The 14197-nt window shown below is 31.7% G+C and overlaps 1 protein-coding gene across 1 annotated transcript in view; it reads right to left on the minus strand.

Annotated features, from left to right (window-relative positions):
• Nucleotides 1-8123: 8123 nt before the first annotated feature.
• LOC143231384 (E3 SUMO-protein ligase RanBP2-like) overlaps nt 8124-14197 on the minus strand; it is a 122928-nt gene continuing 116854 nt past the window's right edge. The window contains exons 44-47 of the mRNA XM_076465929.1: nt 12468-12719; nt 10513-10582; nt 9853-9908; nt 8124-8389 (exon numbers count right to left, since the gene is read on the minus strand). Of these exons, the coding sequence (XP_076322044.1) occupies nt 9874-9908; nt 10513-10582; nt 12468-12719 (357 nt within the window). The 3' untranslated portion in view covers nt 8124-8389; nt 9853-9873. The remainder of the gene's footprint in view (nt 8390-9852; nt 9909-10512; nt 10583-12467; nt 12720-14197) is intronic.

Consider the following 14197-nt stretch of genomic DNA (forward strand, 5'->3'; position numbering starts at 1 on the left):
ACAACTGCCAAGTGGTAATTTCCTATAATTACCAACTTCGACTACAAGAACACCGCCATGACACTTATAAATACAACTCCATAGCATAATTAAAAAAACAAAACAAAAAACGAACACAGAACTAAAACATAACAATACCAAATTACAAAGTAAGCAGTTACAGAAATAAATAGGGTTCAATAAATTCATGCGGTAAAGAAGGAACACAGAATTCAACAAAAGCAATGAACTAAACAAAACATCCAAGATTAAAATAAAAACTAAACATACTAAGATGTTACGTTTGGAACCAATTAAGTAAAAACACGAAATTAAATATATACTATTTGAACACAACGCGAAAGTAAAATAAAATAATTTTCAGTTTAAGCACAAACTGCACGATGGGCTATATTGGTAAGGTGACAAGACGTTTGAGTTCTTGGGGCAGTCGTGTTGTTTGGTGCATACAACGTCCGAATTCTATGATGAAGACACCAAAATGTCAGTCACATCGAATCAGAAGTGTAATAGGACTTACTTTATCATTACCGTAGCACATACTTTCCTGTTGTCAAAAATGTTCGAAAGTTTCGTCTGTGCGTGGTGAGGGGGCCGGCATGGCCAGGTGGTTAAAGCGCTCGACTTGTAATCTGAGGGTTGCAGGCTCGAATCCCCATCACACCAAAAATGCTCGCCCTTTGAGTAGTAGGGGCGTTATAATGTCACGGTAGGTAAATCCCACTTCGTTGGTAAAAGAGTAGCCAAAGAGTTGGCGGTGGGTGGCGATGACAAGCTGCCTTCCCTCTAGTCTTACACTGCAAAACTAGGGACGGCTAGCGAAGGTAGCCCTCGTGTAGCTTTGCGCGAAATTCAAAAGAGCGCAGGTTTGAACATGAATACAGTTAAGATAAGAGCTCATCATGAAGACATACTCCATGCATTAACCTACTCAGTTTTATGACTTTTGGTGAAACAATAACACAACAGAACTTCTACATTTCAACTTGGAATACGACAGTGCGTAAAACAAAATACGCAGCCCAGCTATCTAACGAATGAATTAATGGTGCAAGTTTAGTTATCAGTTTGGCCGCCAATTTTGATTTCATTCTATTAAGTTGCACACTTAGTACCGTTTTGGGCACACCTGAGATTTTGTAAAATTAGATACCATGTCTTTTTGCCAAAATACACTAGCAAATCACAGGAAGTAAAAAATCGTCACTTGATCGCAACTCTATCATTCGGAACAGATCTTTACTTTACAGAACCAACAGCTTATCTTAAAATACATAGTGGTAGTTTTCCTTCCCGAAACATAAAAGTTTCCTTTTAGTATCACGTGACGCCATTTAATTAGGAACATTTTATTTTGAGCTGGAAACGGCTTATCTAGTTTGCTCTGCGCATCCTTTTACCTTATAGTTTTGCTGCTCTATATCAGCCGTCTGACAAAACAATGTCTAAAATAGCTCACTTTTACTCTAAAGTAAAGCTCAGTAAGAATGTTAAACCTTCAGCTCACGTGTGTTTTTGCATTGGCGTGAGCAAACATTTTCGTCAAATTTCAGCAGTTTTTATAAACGTGGCTTACATTTACAAGAAATAAGACTCCTAATTGTAGATTGTCGTTTTGAATTAAGCATAAAGCTACACAATGGGCTGTCTGCTCTGCCTACCACAGGTATTGAAACCTTTTTTTGGCATTGTAAGTCTAGAGACGTGACACCGGGGTGCAATTGTAGATTGAAAAAAGCTATCAGTGTAGTGCACCAAATTTGAAAAATTTATAAAAGCTATGCATGTTTTTCTATCAAATACATTTTCTATACTTCTGGTGAAAAAATAAATGATGATATCTCATATTTCTTAATAGATTGCCTTCAATTTTTGTAAGTGAATTAAATGAAAAAATCAATTGAAAACATGGGATAGTTTGGACTACCACAGCCTGAAATACAGAAAATGTAATATTGTTAAACTCTCACTCCTGTTAATAACATAGTGTCCTGTAGCAGATTGTTTTGAATTTCACACAAAGCTACATGAGGGCTATCTGCACTAGCCATCCCTAATTTAGCAGTGCAAGACTAGAGAGAAGGCAACTAGCCATCACCACCCCTGCCAACTCAAGAGCTATTCTTTTACCAACGAATAGTGGGATTGACCACTACATTATAATATCCCCATGGCTGAAAGAGCAAGCATGTTTGGTGTGATGAGGATTTGAACTTGTGGCCCTCAGATTACAAGTCGAGTGCCTTAACCACCTGACAATGCTGAGCTTTCACTGTGGTATGACAGGAAGATTATAAACTTTCTTGCTTGGATACTTCACAGGATTGTATTTTAACTTTGCACATTTTATTCCATATACATTAGAAAAACAATGGAATATTTAAAAAAACTACTATTTTATTGTTCTTGTTAAACATCAGTATGCATGGTGCTTTACGTAAATTAATATTAAAACACTTATGTAGAATCAACTTTCCAGTTTTTATCGTTTAAATAATCAGTGTTAATACACCACATAAAAAAAGTCAATAGATTATATCCACAGATACAGTTGAAACCTAATTTTCACCCACAGTTTCTTTTTAGATTTAATGACTGATTTCATATTTTACAATTATCAAATGTAGCATTTATATATATATATAAATTTTAATTGTCCTTGCTGTCAGCAATACTATCAGTTCTGCCAACAGAAAATTGTTAACTTGCTTTAGGAGAATGTGTATTTGCTCCATTCTAATTTGTTCAAGACCTTAGCAAGGGGCAATGGTGAATAGAGTTTGTATATCTTGCTCATCTGCAACTTGAAGCCTGAGATTTAATGTTACTGAAACAGTGAGTAGGCCCAGAAAATGTTTAATAGGGGATAAATCAAACATGGACAACAAAGAAATTGCACTAATACCAGTATAAAACATTTATTCATACAACATAAACAGCTGGAGATTCTTATTCAGGTTAACCATCTCCTCTGTCAGTTGAGCAATGGCTGTTAGACCAAGTTAAAGATGTGTATTAGACAAGATATAGCCAAAAAGTATTTATACAACATTTTAAATCAGATTAAGTTCTAATGAGGTATCTCCCACTCATATTAACTTCTTAAAATTTGTGCCATTCCTGAATATGAGTACAATCCCTATTCTAGGGAAAGATGATACAGAAGCAGGATCAACTAAGTTTAAACAGACTGAACAATTGCTGTGGCAGGTAACTTTAGTATTAGTAAAGTTTTATGATTTTTTACACCCTACATACTTATGGTAAGATTGTCACAACAGGATGACAGTCACTACCAATCACTTGAGAAGAGCTGTATCAATGATGATAGTGACAAAAAAGCTGGAATACTTTGCAATCCACTAGTCTGGAGTTCCACCTATTATGACTTACCCATGTGAATGCATTTAGAATGGGAATCTAAAGTTTAGAAAACTTTTGAACTATACCTAATGGGTGTGATAATAAATTATCTAAAGCAGATACCCATCTCATAAATGTAAATAAAATAATGTAATAACTCAAGGATTTGAAGTCAGATTGAGAGTAAACACTAACTCTCAAACATAAAAATACAACAAAAACGAACACGTTCCAAGATAGGATTAATATATATCGCTAAACAAATAAACATATGAGCCAAAGAATGTCATTAAAGGTCTATGTAAGAAAACATAAGACTATCAATATATGCATAACTATTCAAACTTCATACCAGCACACACACACACACACATTATTAAAAAAATTCCTCTAAAAAAACTAAATCATCCCATCAAGCATCAAAACTAGAAACCACTCTAACACTAAACATTTAAACAGAGTAATAAACCATAGTAAATGATCATTCACAGTACTTCAGGTGCAATAAATAAATGACTAAAAGTTCATTCTAGCAGATAAAAAATACCCATCCTAGATGCAGTTACAACCACTGAAGACTCAACTTGCAGCCAAACAGAAAAATTAAATCACAATTAAAACAGTCAGAAGTCTATAAAGCCATTAAATTCAAACCCCACTACCATGTTTTCATAAATATAAACTGCCCTCAGAAACTCGAATGAAGATGACCTATGAGCAGATGTATACAATCAAGTTTAGCTGAAATTTATGGTTTGTTTTTTCCAATTATTCTGACAACTGATTAATTGAAAATATGATTAAAATGACTGTCACAAAAATAATCAACTTACCAAAATTAGTGTATGATATTTTTACAGTTTTCAATTATTTCAACAACTGATTAATCAAAAATATGACTAAATCAAATGTCACCAAAAATGACTTACTAATCAAAATTAGTTTCCTGTTATTACTATTTTTGAATATTTGTGGTTCTGCAAGAGCTTTTGTAGGCTGAACATGGAAATGACATGTTTTCCCTACCTAAAAGATAAATATTTGGGTACTCTAGAAGATTTATGCTAGTTTGGTTCCTCGTAGTGTGCAAGATGAGCTGATTAAAAAAAATATTCTCCTTAAGCTAATTTTGCTGCATGTAAAAAATCTGCGAGAATCCCATATTATATCATCCTACTGTGCAGCAGCATTGACTTCTGAAAGACTCAAGAAGTTAGTATTGCATAGTACATAATGCAATGTTTAACATTTATAGATGATGTCACGATCTTTGGAAAGGCATTTAAACCAGATATTTAAAATCTCTTATTTATATTTTAGTAGGTAGGGACTACAGCTCAACATTTACAACACAAAAGCTTGCACTAATGTGCACAAAGTCTTGCTTTCTATGGCATATAGGTTTTTGTCTGTTTGAAGTTAAGCACAAAGCTACATAATGGGTTATGTGTGCTCTGCCCATCATGGGTATAAAAAATTAATTTCCAGCATTGTAGATCTACACTGTGGGGCAGGAAGTCATGACAAAAAGCAGAGATCATGCAAAGAAACAAACTGTGTAATTCCATTGGGCCTGCATGTTTTTTTATTTGTAAATCATAGTTCATTTTGACCACTGATTATTGTAATTAAAGTGGAATCTAGTCCACAGACTGTAGACGAATAGAAACACATCTTTCATTTGCCAAGATGTGTTCTAGTCAAGCATCACTATTGGCTTATTCAAGGACAAACAATGACTGTTGAATTTTGAAGTAACTGACAATGGTATAGGAACAGTTGTACCTCAGATACAATACTTTGGCCAGATACGTGAGCTAATTGCTACCTTTAGTTGAATAGTGTTACTGCACTACAATACAGAGAGAAAACTTTCATTTTGTTACTATATTCAAGTTCAAGAATTTATTGTATGAGATGATGATGCTACCTGAAATCGCTTATCAACCTCAGGCAGCCAGATGGTATTGTGGAGTTATTCACAGCTCAGGAGAGTATAAATGTGAGATTTCAACAGTTTCAGGGTAACAGGCATGGAATACAAATAAACTCTGATGGCAAAATGTGGGAATAAGTCCTATTGTCTTTAAACTAGTCACCATGTGGGGAGGAAGTCACAAAGGTACAGGTTTGTTAAACACAGCTGAATATCACAGGTACCAATGTGTGAATTCTGTATCAAATATCAGAAAAAATTTAAGTATACATGATATTATTTTTGGAAAGGCTAATAAATTATAAATAGGGTTAAAAAATTCATGGCCCATAAAAAAATCTTATTTTTTAATCACACTGTTCAATATCAGAGAAACATCACAAGTTAAAATGTTTAAAACATTGCCACAGTTCCATGTGTACTAATTATAACATGAAAGAAGAATATGGGCAATGAATACCAGTGTCACATTAGTGATTCACTTTTACAGATAAACTTTTGTTGGTTGAATTTTATGCAAAGCTATTTGGGGGCTACCAACAGTAGCTGTCTGTAATTTATAAGTAATAGACTAGAGGGAAGGCAGCTAGTAAATGCTATCAACAGAAAATATTGTGTGTTTTTCTTATAGCAAAGCCACAAAGGGCTATCTGCTCAGCCCACTGAGGGGAATCAAACCCCTAATTTTAGTGTTGTAAATCCGTAGACATACTGCTGTACTAGCGGGGGGCAGAAAATATTGAGCTTTTCCAGTTGAATAGTGAGACTAACCATTATATTATAATGCTCCACAGCCAAAAGGGCAAGTACATTCAGTAACAGAATTAAAATCTGCAACCCAGATATGGTGAGTTATGACCACTATGAATTCGTGTGAGGACAACTTCTTACAATTATGACAAAAACAAGTTAGCAGATTTGAACTTCCACTGGAAGAGTTTGTTGAGCCACTTCTCACACCAATTGCAAGTAAGGTGGCACAAACATTTGCCATAATGGCAGATTAAAACTTATACATAAAATAAGCAAAAGTCTGATGTCACTAGTAGACAGAACTGGGTGATTAGAGAAATATCAGGCTCATTAACTGATTATTTTCATAAGACCTGGATAGTTTGACTGACTGAAAATAGTAACAATCGTAAACATGAATTTAAATGTAATTTTAATTAACTAATTATTTTAAATGACAATTAATGTAATGCTAACAAACTCTTCCTTTCGATATCAAGATGGTTGGAAAAACACGAAACTGGATGAACACAGATTACAATGAAAAGTGAATCTGTTGTTTATAAATATACATAAAAAAAACCTGTATAAGAATAGACAAATTACCATAGATGATACAGTTAACGTACCGCATGTACCCTATGCAAAGTGGAGGTTTATAAGACTGTGTACTAACTCATAATTGCAGAAGTGCATAACTCAAGCCACTGATAATGTACAGGGACCAATATCATTAAAACAGGTACTCTAGTTGATGCTTACACTATAAATCCATGGTCCACATTGAATCAAAAGAAGGCATGATGAACCTACAGCATAAAACATCAGGAATAAGTGGAGGTGTTTGAATTCAGGGAAAAGTGCTTTCCAACTGTGTTGGCAACATATGTAAACAAGTTAATTCTTGATCATTGAATCACAAGATAAAAAGGGGAAGGAATGTATACTTCCTGTTTACCTTTTATTATATATGGCCTTGAAACTGGTGTTGGAAGTGAGATTGAAAGTATATATATATAAAAATGACTCGTTTTGGTTGAGTTTTTTTTTAACGTAGAGGAGTGAACAACGTTTCGACCTTTTCGGTCATCGTCATGTTCACAAAGGTTCTCGACATCACTGAATGAGACTGAAAATGAATTAACTTTAGACTACTTCCAAAATTTTACATGTCTAACATATGGAATATGAAACAATATGTAGTTGATAAGAGTAATGTACTTGTAAAAGATACTGATAACTTGTTTTTAAGACTAATGTGCAACATGGCAGTTACAGATCCATTGCAGACAAGAATGCTGTGGAACATATGTCAAGGTTTGAGAAACTGTTAAGACAACTGTACGAAAATTTTTATGTCACTGCTTCCACACAGTCATAATTAGATAGTAAGCTAATTATAGCTAGAGTAGTGACTGAAGGTAATAAATTGACTTTCTCTAGTTGCAATTGTGACACACAAGTCAATTAACAATGACATGTTAACCTCTCTAAGAATGTTGGGAAAATAACCACTTAATTATTTTCTACTTTCCAAGAAAAGGAAGGAAACCAAGGTGAACAAGACAGATCTAATATCAGTATGTGCCTGAATAGGAACATCAAAATATATTTTTCAGAAATAAATAGGTTTATGGTAACAAATACTCTAAAGAACTACATCTTCAATCAATACTGCCATTACCCCACTGTGGGCTGTAGCAATACTGGTCTCTCAAGAATAGAAATGTAGGTAACAGCTGCATGATAAAAACATCAAAGCCTGCTTCACCAACATCTCTTCAGTGCAATAACTTGATACAGTTGAATCAGGGAGCAAACAACCTCTTGTCTTGGCATAAAATTAAGACAAATTTTGCGAAACAACTTTGAAATAACTTTACACAGCATAGAAATGTTACTTACACTTTCAGTTTGTACTTTTGGGGCTATAAATATACGTGCATTAAAAAACTTTATAGAAAACAATTTAATTGTATAATTGTGTTATATTAACTCTAGATATCAACATAATCTATATTAAAAGCTTTCGGTTATCTTTCTTAGCATTTTTATAATGGTAAAAGAAGAAAATTTTAATACACACTAATATCAATAAATGACTGAACTTTATTCATGCCAAAATTCCTATCCTGTTACAAAGTAAATCTGCAATACAATTTGCAAACAATTAAAAATAAGAGGATACTAGTAGTTTCAGCTTGATCAAAGTATACTTTACAATTTCAAGTGCATAATTTGGTAAGAGTTCAACTTTGAAATAATTAAACTGCTTTATTTATTCATTATCATAACCTCTTAATGGTCCTGTATCACAGTAGCAGTTTATAAGATCTGGAAATTGGTCAAAAAGAATTGCTGAAAAAAAGAAAAAGAAACTGTAAAAAGTGAATCTTAACTAAAAACATACCAGTTAGCTTATAATACTGATTTGAAAGAACTCATTTTCTTAAGCATCATAAATTCAACATAGAGAAAACAAGAACCTAGGTTCTCAAGTGAGTAGACAATTTGAAATTAATTTTTAAATTGTACTTAAATATCTATATTTGGTTGTTTTTTTAACTCCTCTTACAAACTTTAACAAAAATAACTTGAAACTTTGCATGCAAGAAGCCAGTGAAAAAATATAAATGAGCATTTATTTTGAAAATTTTCAAATTAATGGCCCATATGTAATATCAAATGGGTTTTGGTGACAAGTTCTTTTTATTTCCACACTGGCACTAAGGGCTCAACAATTTATCTGATGGAATGGACAAGTAAGGGATAATGGAAAACAAGCACACAAGTCATTTTACATAACAGGTTAACCTGTTTAGAAATAGCATTAAATACAAACTACATCTATAAACAACAAAATATTGGAGATTTATTGAAGTACTTTTTATAAAATTATAAACTTATAAAACATTAAAATGTAATATAGTAACTACATTTTGAAGATAAGTTTATTCATATGAATTGATAATAGTGTATATTTTTTAAATATCCACGTGTGTACAAATTTGGCATTTGAAAACAGCTAGAGACAAAATTTAAGCTCTATTATAAACAGCTGATTATTAGCTATTTACATCAAAGTACACTTAAAGTAATGTAAAAAAGAAATGTTTCATGAGAAAATGACTAAAAATATCTCCCATACAGAAGAAAAAGAATTCAGAAAGTACCCAGAAAAAAGTTAGACAATCAAACCCCTATTACTCAATACTTTTATTTTATTGTATTAAAAAATGTAGATAATTAAAATAAGTTATTATTTATTAAAAATAAACTATTTATTATATACTGATCAAGAACACAATTACCAAAAATATTGTTACTTAGTCTGACTTGATGTCATTGTGACAAGTCAGGTTGTTTGTCACTGATAAATTACTAGTTTTAAACAGCAGTAATAGATTTTCTTTAGGTTGAAAAAACAAGCAAAAATGCTAAAGATTCAAAGCAAATGTGTTATGGATATTTATTTCATGTAAGTAAAGCTTCCTTGGTTTCATGGATAACTTTTTGTTAAATTTAACTTCCTCATTATGCATGCTACTGTCTTTGTTTTAACAGTAAATAACCAGAAACCATACAAAGCCCTTTCATAAATGCACTGTGAGATATTAATTCTAAAATATTTCTTGAAATAATTAGAATTCTTATTTTAATTAAATTTTAAAATTTGATATGAGAGTCTTTATTCAATACATTTTGTAAGATATGTAGATCACTTGACCTAGAAGTAAAACTTATTTTTATGATCATATACCTTAAGAAGTACATTTTGCAAAACTTCAGTACAAAAACAATAAAATAAATGAATAACATACTTGTGCATTCTACGTTTCTTTTTATTTGGGCTGAGGTTCTGAGCTACTGGTTTCACCTAAAAAATTATATAATAAACTGGAATAGCATGCACAAACAATGCACAATAGCCAACACAAATTACATTACAATGTATTGATTTTCAGATAAACAAATCTTAAACCTTTTAAGACATGAAGGTTCAAAATAACACTGAAATTTGACAAAGGTGTTTTCTAGAAACAATCACTGTGATGAATAATATTTACAAACAAACCTTTCTACTGAAAACAGAATAACTTAACACTAATAATTAGTCAGGCACTACTTAGGAATGAAAGGCTTAAAATAATAATCACTTTTGTGTTTGTTGCTATAATTAGCACAAAAGTTATTTACTAAATGGACACATGCTGAATTTTCCTATGAGTGATTTATGGCATTACAAGTGAAGAAAGAAGGGGAGAATTAAATGTATTATTTTCTTTCTGAAGATCATTAATTACTTGTATTACAAATAAGCTAAAACAACAACAGATATTGATGTTCTATAGTTTGACACTAAAAAAAAAGTGTAAATCTAATTTAAACAATTTTAAAGGTTAAGAAAGCAAAAGTAGTATAAAATCTTTCACAAAACTTTAATTTCAAATAGTTTATTTTACTAAAAGGAATAAAATTACCTTGTAAGTTACTTGACAAAGTTCCCTCATCTTTTTCTAAAATTTCTGCTTGCACTGCCAGTTGCTTCCCCTGTAAAATTAATATTAAAAATATCCATAAATTATCACAGAAATTCTAATAACTCATTTATCACTGTACCACAGTCACTTATTCTACTAATTTACATGTTTTAACCTATGCAGTATTACAAACACAAGTGGAAATACATAAATTCTGTAAATAATGAATAGTTAAGCTGATAATGTTATAAGAAAAATTTATATAAGCATCATCTTTGAATCCTATTTACTAAAGGTCTGATCTTCAATTTTTATAAAACAACAAATTATAGTTCTTGATCCAATTTTACAAACAACACAGCAAAGATCCTGTTTCACTTATTCTAATACAGAATTATAATAACTCTTCTAATATCAGAGTTCCAACTTCTAAATTTTTTGAAACATGTGTAACTAAGTTCCATATTCAAACAGCAATTTTTTAGACTTGACTTGTAGCACACAACAATTGTGGTTTATCTTATAGTATATTCAATTTTTTTTTCATATAATTTTTATTTTATCAAACTGTAGTTGTATCTGTTATTCATAAAGTAATTAACAGTTAAATACAATATTAATTTATCTTACCTCACTCAACAATAGCCTCAAACAAAATTTTTCTAATGAATCATTTAAACTGTATGCTTTGTTGTATGCAATAGGCATTAACACAGGTGAAACCCCACTATTCTTAAACTGTTACACGTTATAGTTCCAAAAAAGAAAGAGCATGCAATGAAAGGACAAGTTTAATTGACTTTACATAATTCATTTACAATACTGTTAAAGTTAAATAGTTAATTACACAATAAAAATCTCCTTTTAAAATTAATATCAACCGAGCTCCCTACAATAAACATGATTATGCACGCCTACTTAACACTGCAAATTCCAACATAATATTTTGTAAAGGATGATAGAGTGAGCATTAGACAACATATCTTAAATTTTCTACAAACCTTCAAATGTACACAGACATTTTTCAAGGTCAAGCTTTAGCACTGATTCACCTGTGCCTAAATTTTTTGAACTACTGATTTCTTAGCATTCACCAACTTTAAATCTTTGTATTTCATCTTATTAAGTGTACCAAACACTTGTCTAGATTCACTATAATAGCTTTTTTTTGCAGTCAATATTGTTGTTTCAGATTTGCTTTGGGCATGATTTCAGAGTTTACTTCTGTCGTAACACTGTTGTGAGAGACACTCTGCTTCCATGGAAAAAAACTCAAAACCCTCTCACTTCAAATGTTTCCTTTGGTTCTATATTGTTAAACAAGTCTATAATAATGGTATCCTTTGCAAAAAGGGATATGACACATCTATAATCTCATGGCATTACACTATCAAGTTATAAAAATATAAAGATGGTAAATATGTTGTTTGTAGTCTTCACATTAGCAGAAACACCTCAATGTATCAGCATATGCAAACAATTAATATCAACTACTATTAAACTGTGTAAAACTGGTAATAAAATTATTATACAAATAGGAAGGACAGTGCTCCATCTCAGAGTTCAATGTTGTACGATACAATGTGTGCATTTTTCCATGTACACGACACAAACTGGGCAAATGTTGGGAATTACTATTAGTACAACTTGTATAATACATGTGCTATGTATTAATTATGATGACATAACTGTATTTACCTGTCAATGGGTAAGTGTTGTACAGTTAGTAACATTAACATATTTCAAAAAGGCTTTAAAATTTATGATTGGTACCTTTTACAAGAAGAGTGAAAACAAGTCAGTAATGTTGGTATTAATATTTCAGTTTCTAGCCCAGAATGCTTCATGTTCTACAATTACTGGCATTACATACTTTGTAGTTTGTTATTTTGGTGCCACGTAATTATTCAAATAAAAAAATATCTAAGTAAATAACAAAAAGTCGTTTATCTTACCTCTTCAAAAACAATACAAAAATCTTCAAGGGATTTAGGAGAACTAAAAACTGCTTGGTACTGGCGTTTTATAGGAGGATCCATACTCATGTCTATGGCAGCCCAAAATGCTTTTGTTTGTTCAGACCGCAGACATGTCTGTACAGCTATGATATGGTCACATAATAAATCTCCTTGGTCATTATGCATCTGTACCCTTGCCCCAAAGACAGAATCATCATAAAGGACTCGAAGTGGACCCACACCTAACAACTATATAAATGGAAAAGTTAGTTTTATTTAATCACACCACACATTTAGTTCTCACACACAACAATCAAGAAGGAAAATTTTACAAAAGTTAAATTAAACTTGAAATATTTATGAACTCAGATTAAAAACATTTAATGCATACACTACATTTTTAATGCAGTGATGCACTCGACTACCAATGTTTTCAAACAAAGTGATAAGTACCAGGTTGTAAGAAGCTGGGAAAAAAAGAAAGATACATTTAACTGTGATGTTAATATTATTTGGCCTAAACACAATACAATTAACATAAGTGCTTAAAAGTGATACAAAATTGACTGTTCTTTAGTTTGTTCCTCTAGCAAGATCAAGAAACATTTTGTTTAATTAATAAAAAATATGTTCTCTAAAAAACCCATCCCAAGATATCACCAATTTCTATCACCCTATGAGAAGCATGAAAAAGAAACATCTTAATGTTTCAACATTTTACAATGACCAACTCTTATGTCTGACTGCAAGACAACCAATAATGTCTTATTTTTTTCTAGTTACAGAAATTATAAAACTCAGAAAATAAGATAAAAGAAAAACAAACAAAATCATACAATATATTTATCATCAAAACTACCCACACACATTATTTGAACAGAGCTTTTTTACAGCTTATCTTATACTTTTGACAATTTCATTATAGGTCTTTTGTGATAAATTAAATTAACACAGTGTAATGTTTTAAGTGCTTGCGTGTTTGTAAACATTCATATATAGAATTTTCATATTAATGAATTTTTTTAATATTTCTAAATATTTGTATATGCTGTCATTCTACGATAACAATGAAAGAAATAATTGGCCTAGACCTACATTACCATAAATACTGGAATAGCACACGTAGAATAATATGTTGTTCTGTTTTGCTACTAGGGGCTCATTTTTGCAAGGTGTGTGTCAAACTCTGTCATTACTTATGCCTGTAATTCTTGTTAATAACATCAAGTACCAGCTTGAAAAGCAACACCAAGTGTTGTGAGGTTTTAGGCAGTCACTTCAGTGGTATTCCAAAACATCCCAGGGTGATTCAACTAGGCTGATCAAAGCAGATTTTGGGTGTTATCTTTCCCATATCTCAGTGTGTGTAATTTGAAATGGTGCATTATAATGCTAAATGAGTTATGTTTTTTCACCAAAGTATTACATCAATGACAACAGCATATCATTTTTGCAAGTAATGCAATCCCATAAAGCATTTATAACACTAATACCAGCATAACTAATCCAAACCAGCTAAAAGCAGTCTCACACACTCATATCTAAAACATTCTCAAAACTGCTGTCAAGTCCAGATCCATTCATTACACTAATGTTCTACTGTTCTTCAGCAAAGATTCACTTGTCAGAATAGGCATGAAAACTGAAACTTGTCATACTTGGATATCATGAATAGTCTATATTAAACTTGGCACCATTGAACACCATATATACAGTGGAATTGCTGT

Source organism: Tachypleus tridentatus, chromosome 11 (genome assembly GCF_004210375.1).
Source record: "Tachypleus tridentatus isolate NWPU-2018 chromosome 11, ASM421037v1, whole genome shotgun sequence".
Classification (NCBI taxonomy): Eukaryota; Metazoa; Arthropoda; class Merostomata; order Xiphosura; family Limulidae; genus Tachypleus; species Tachypleus tridentatus.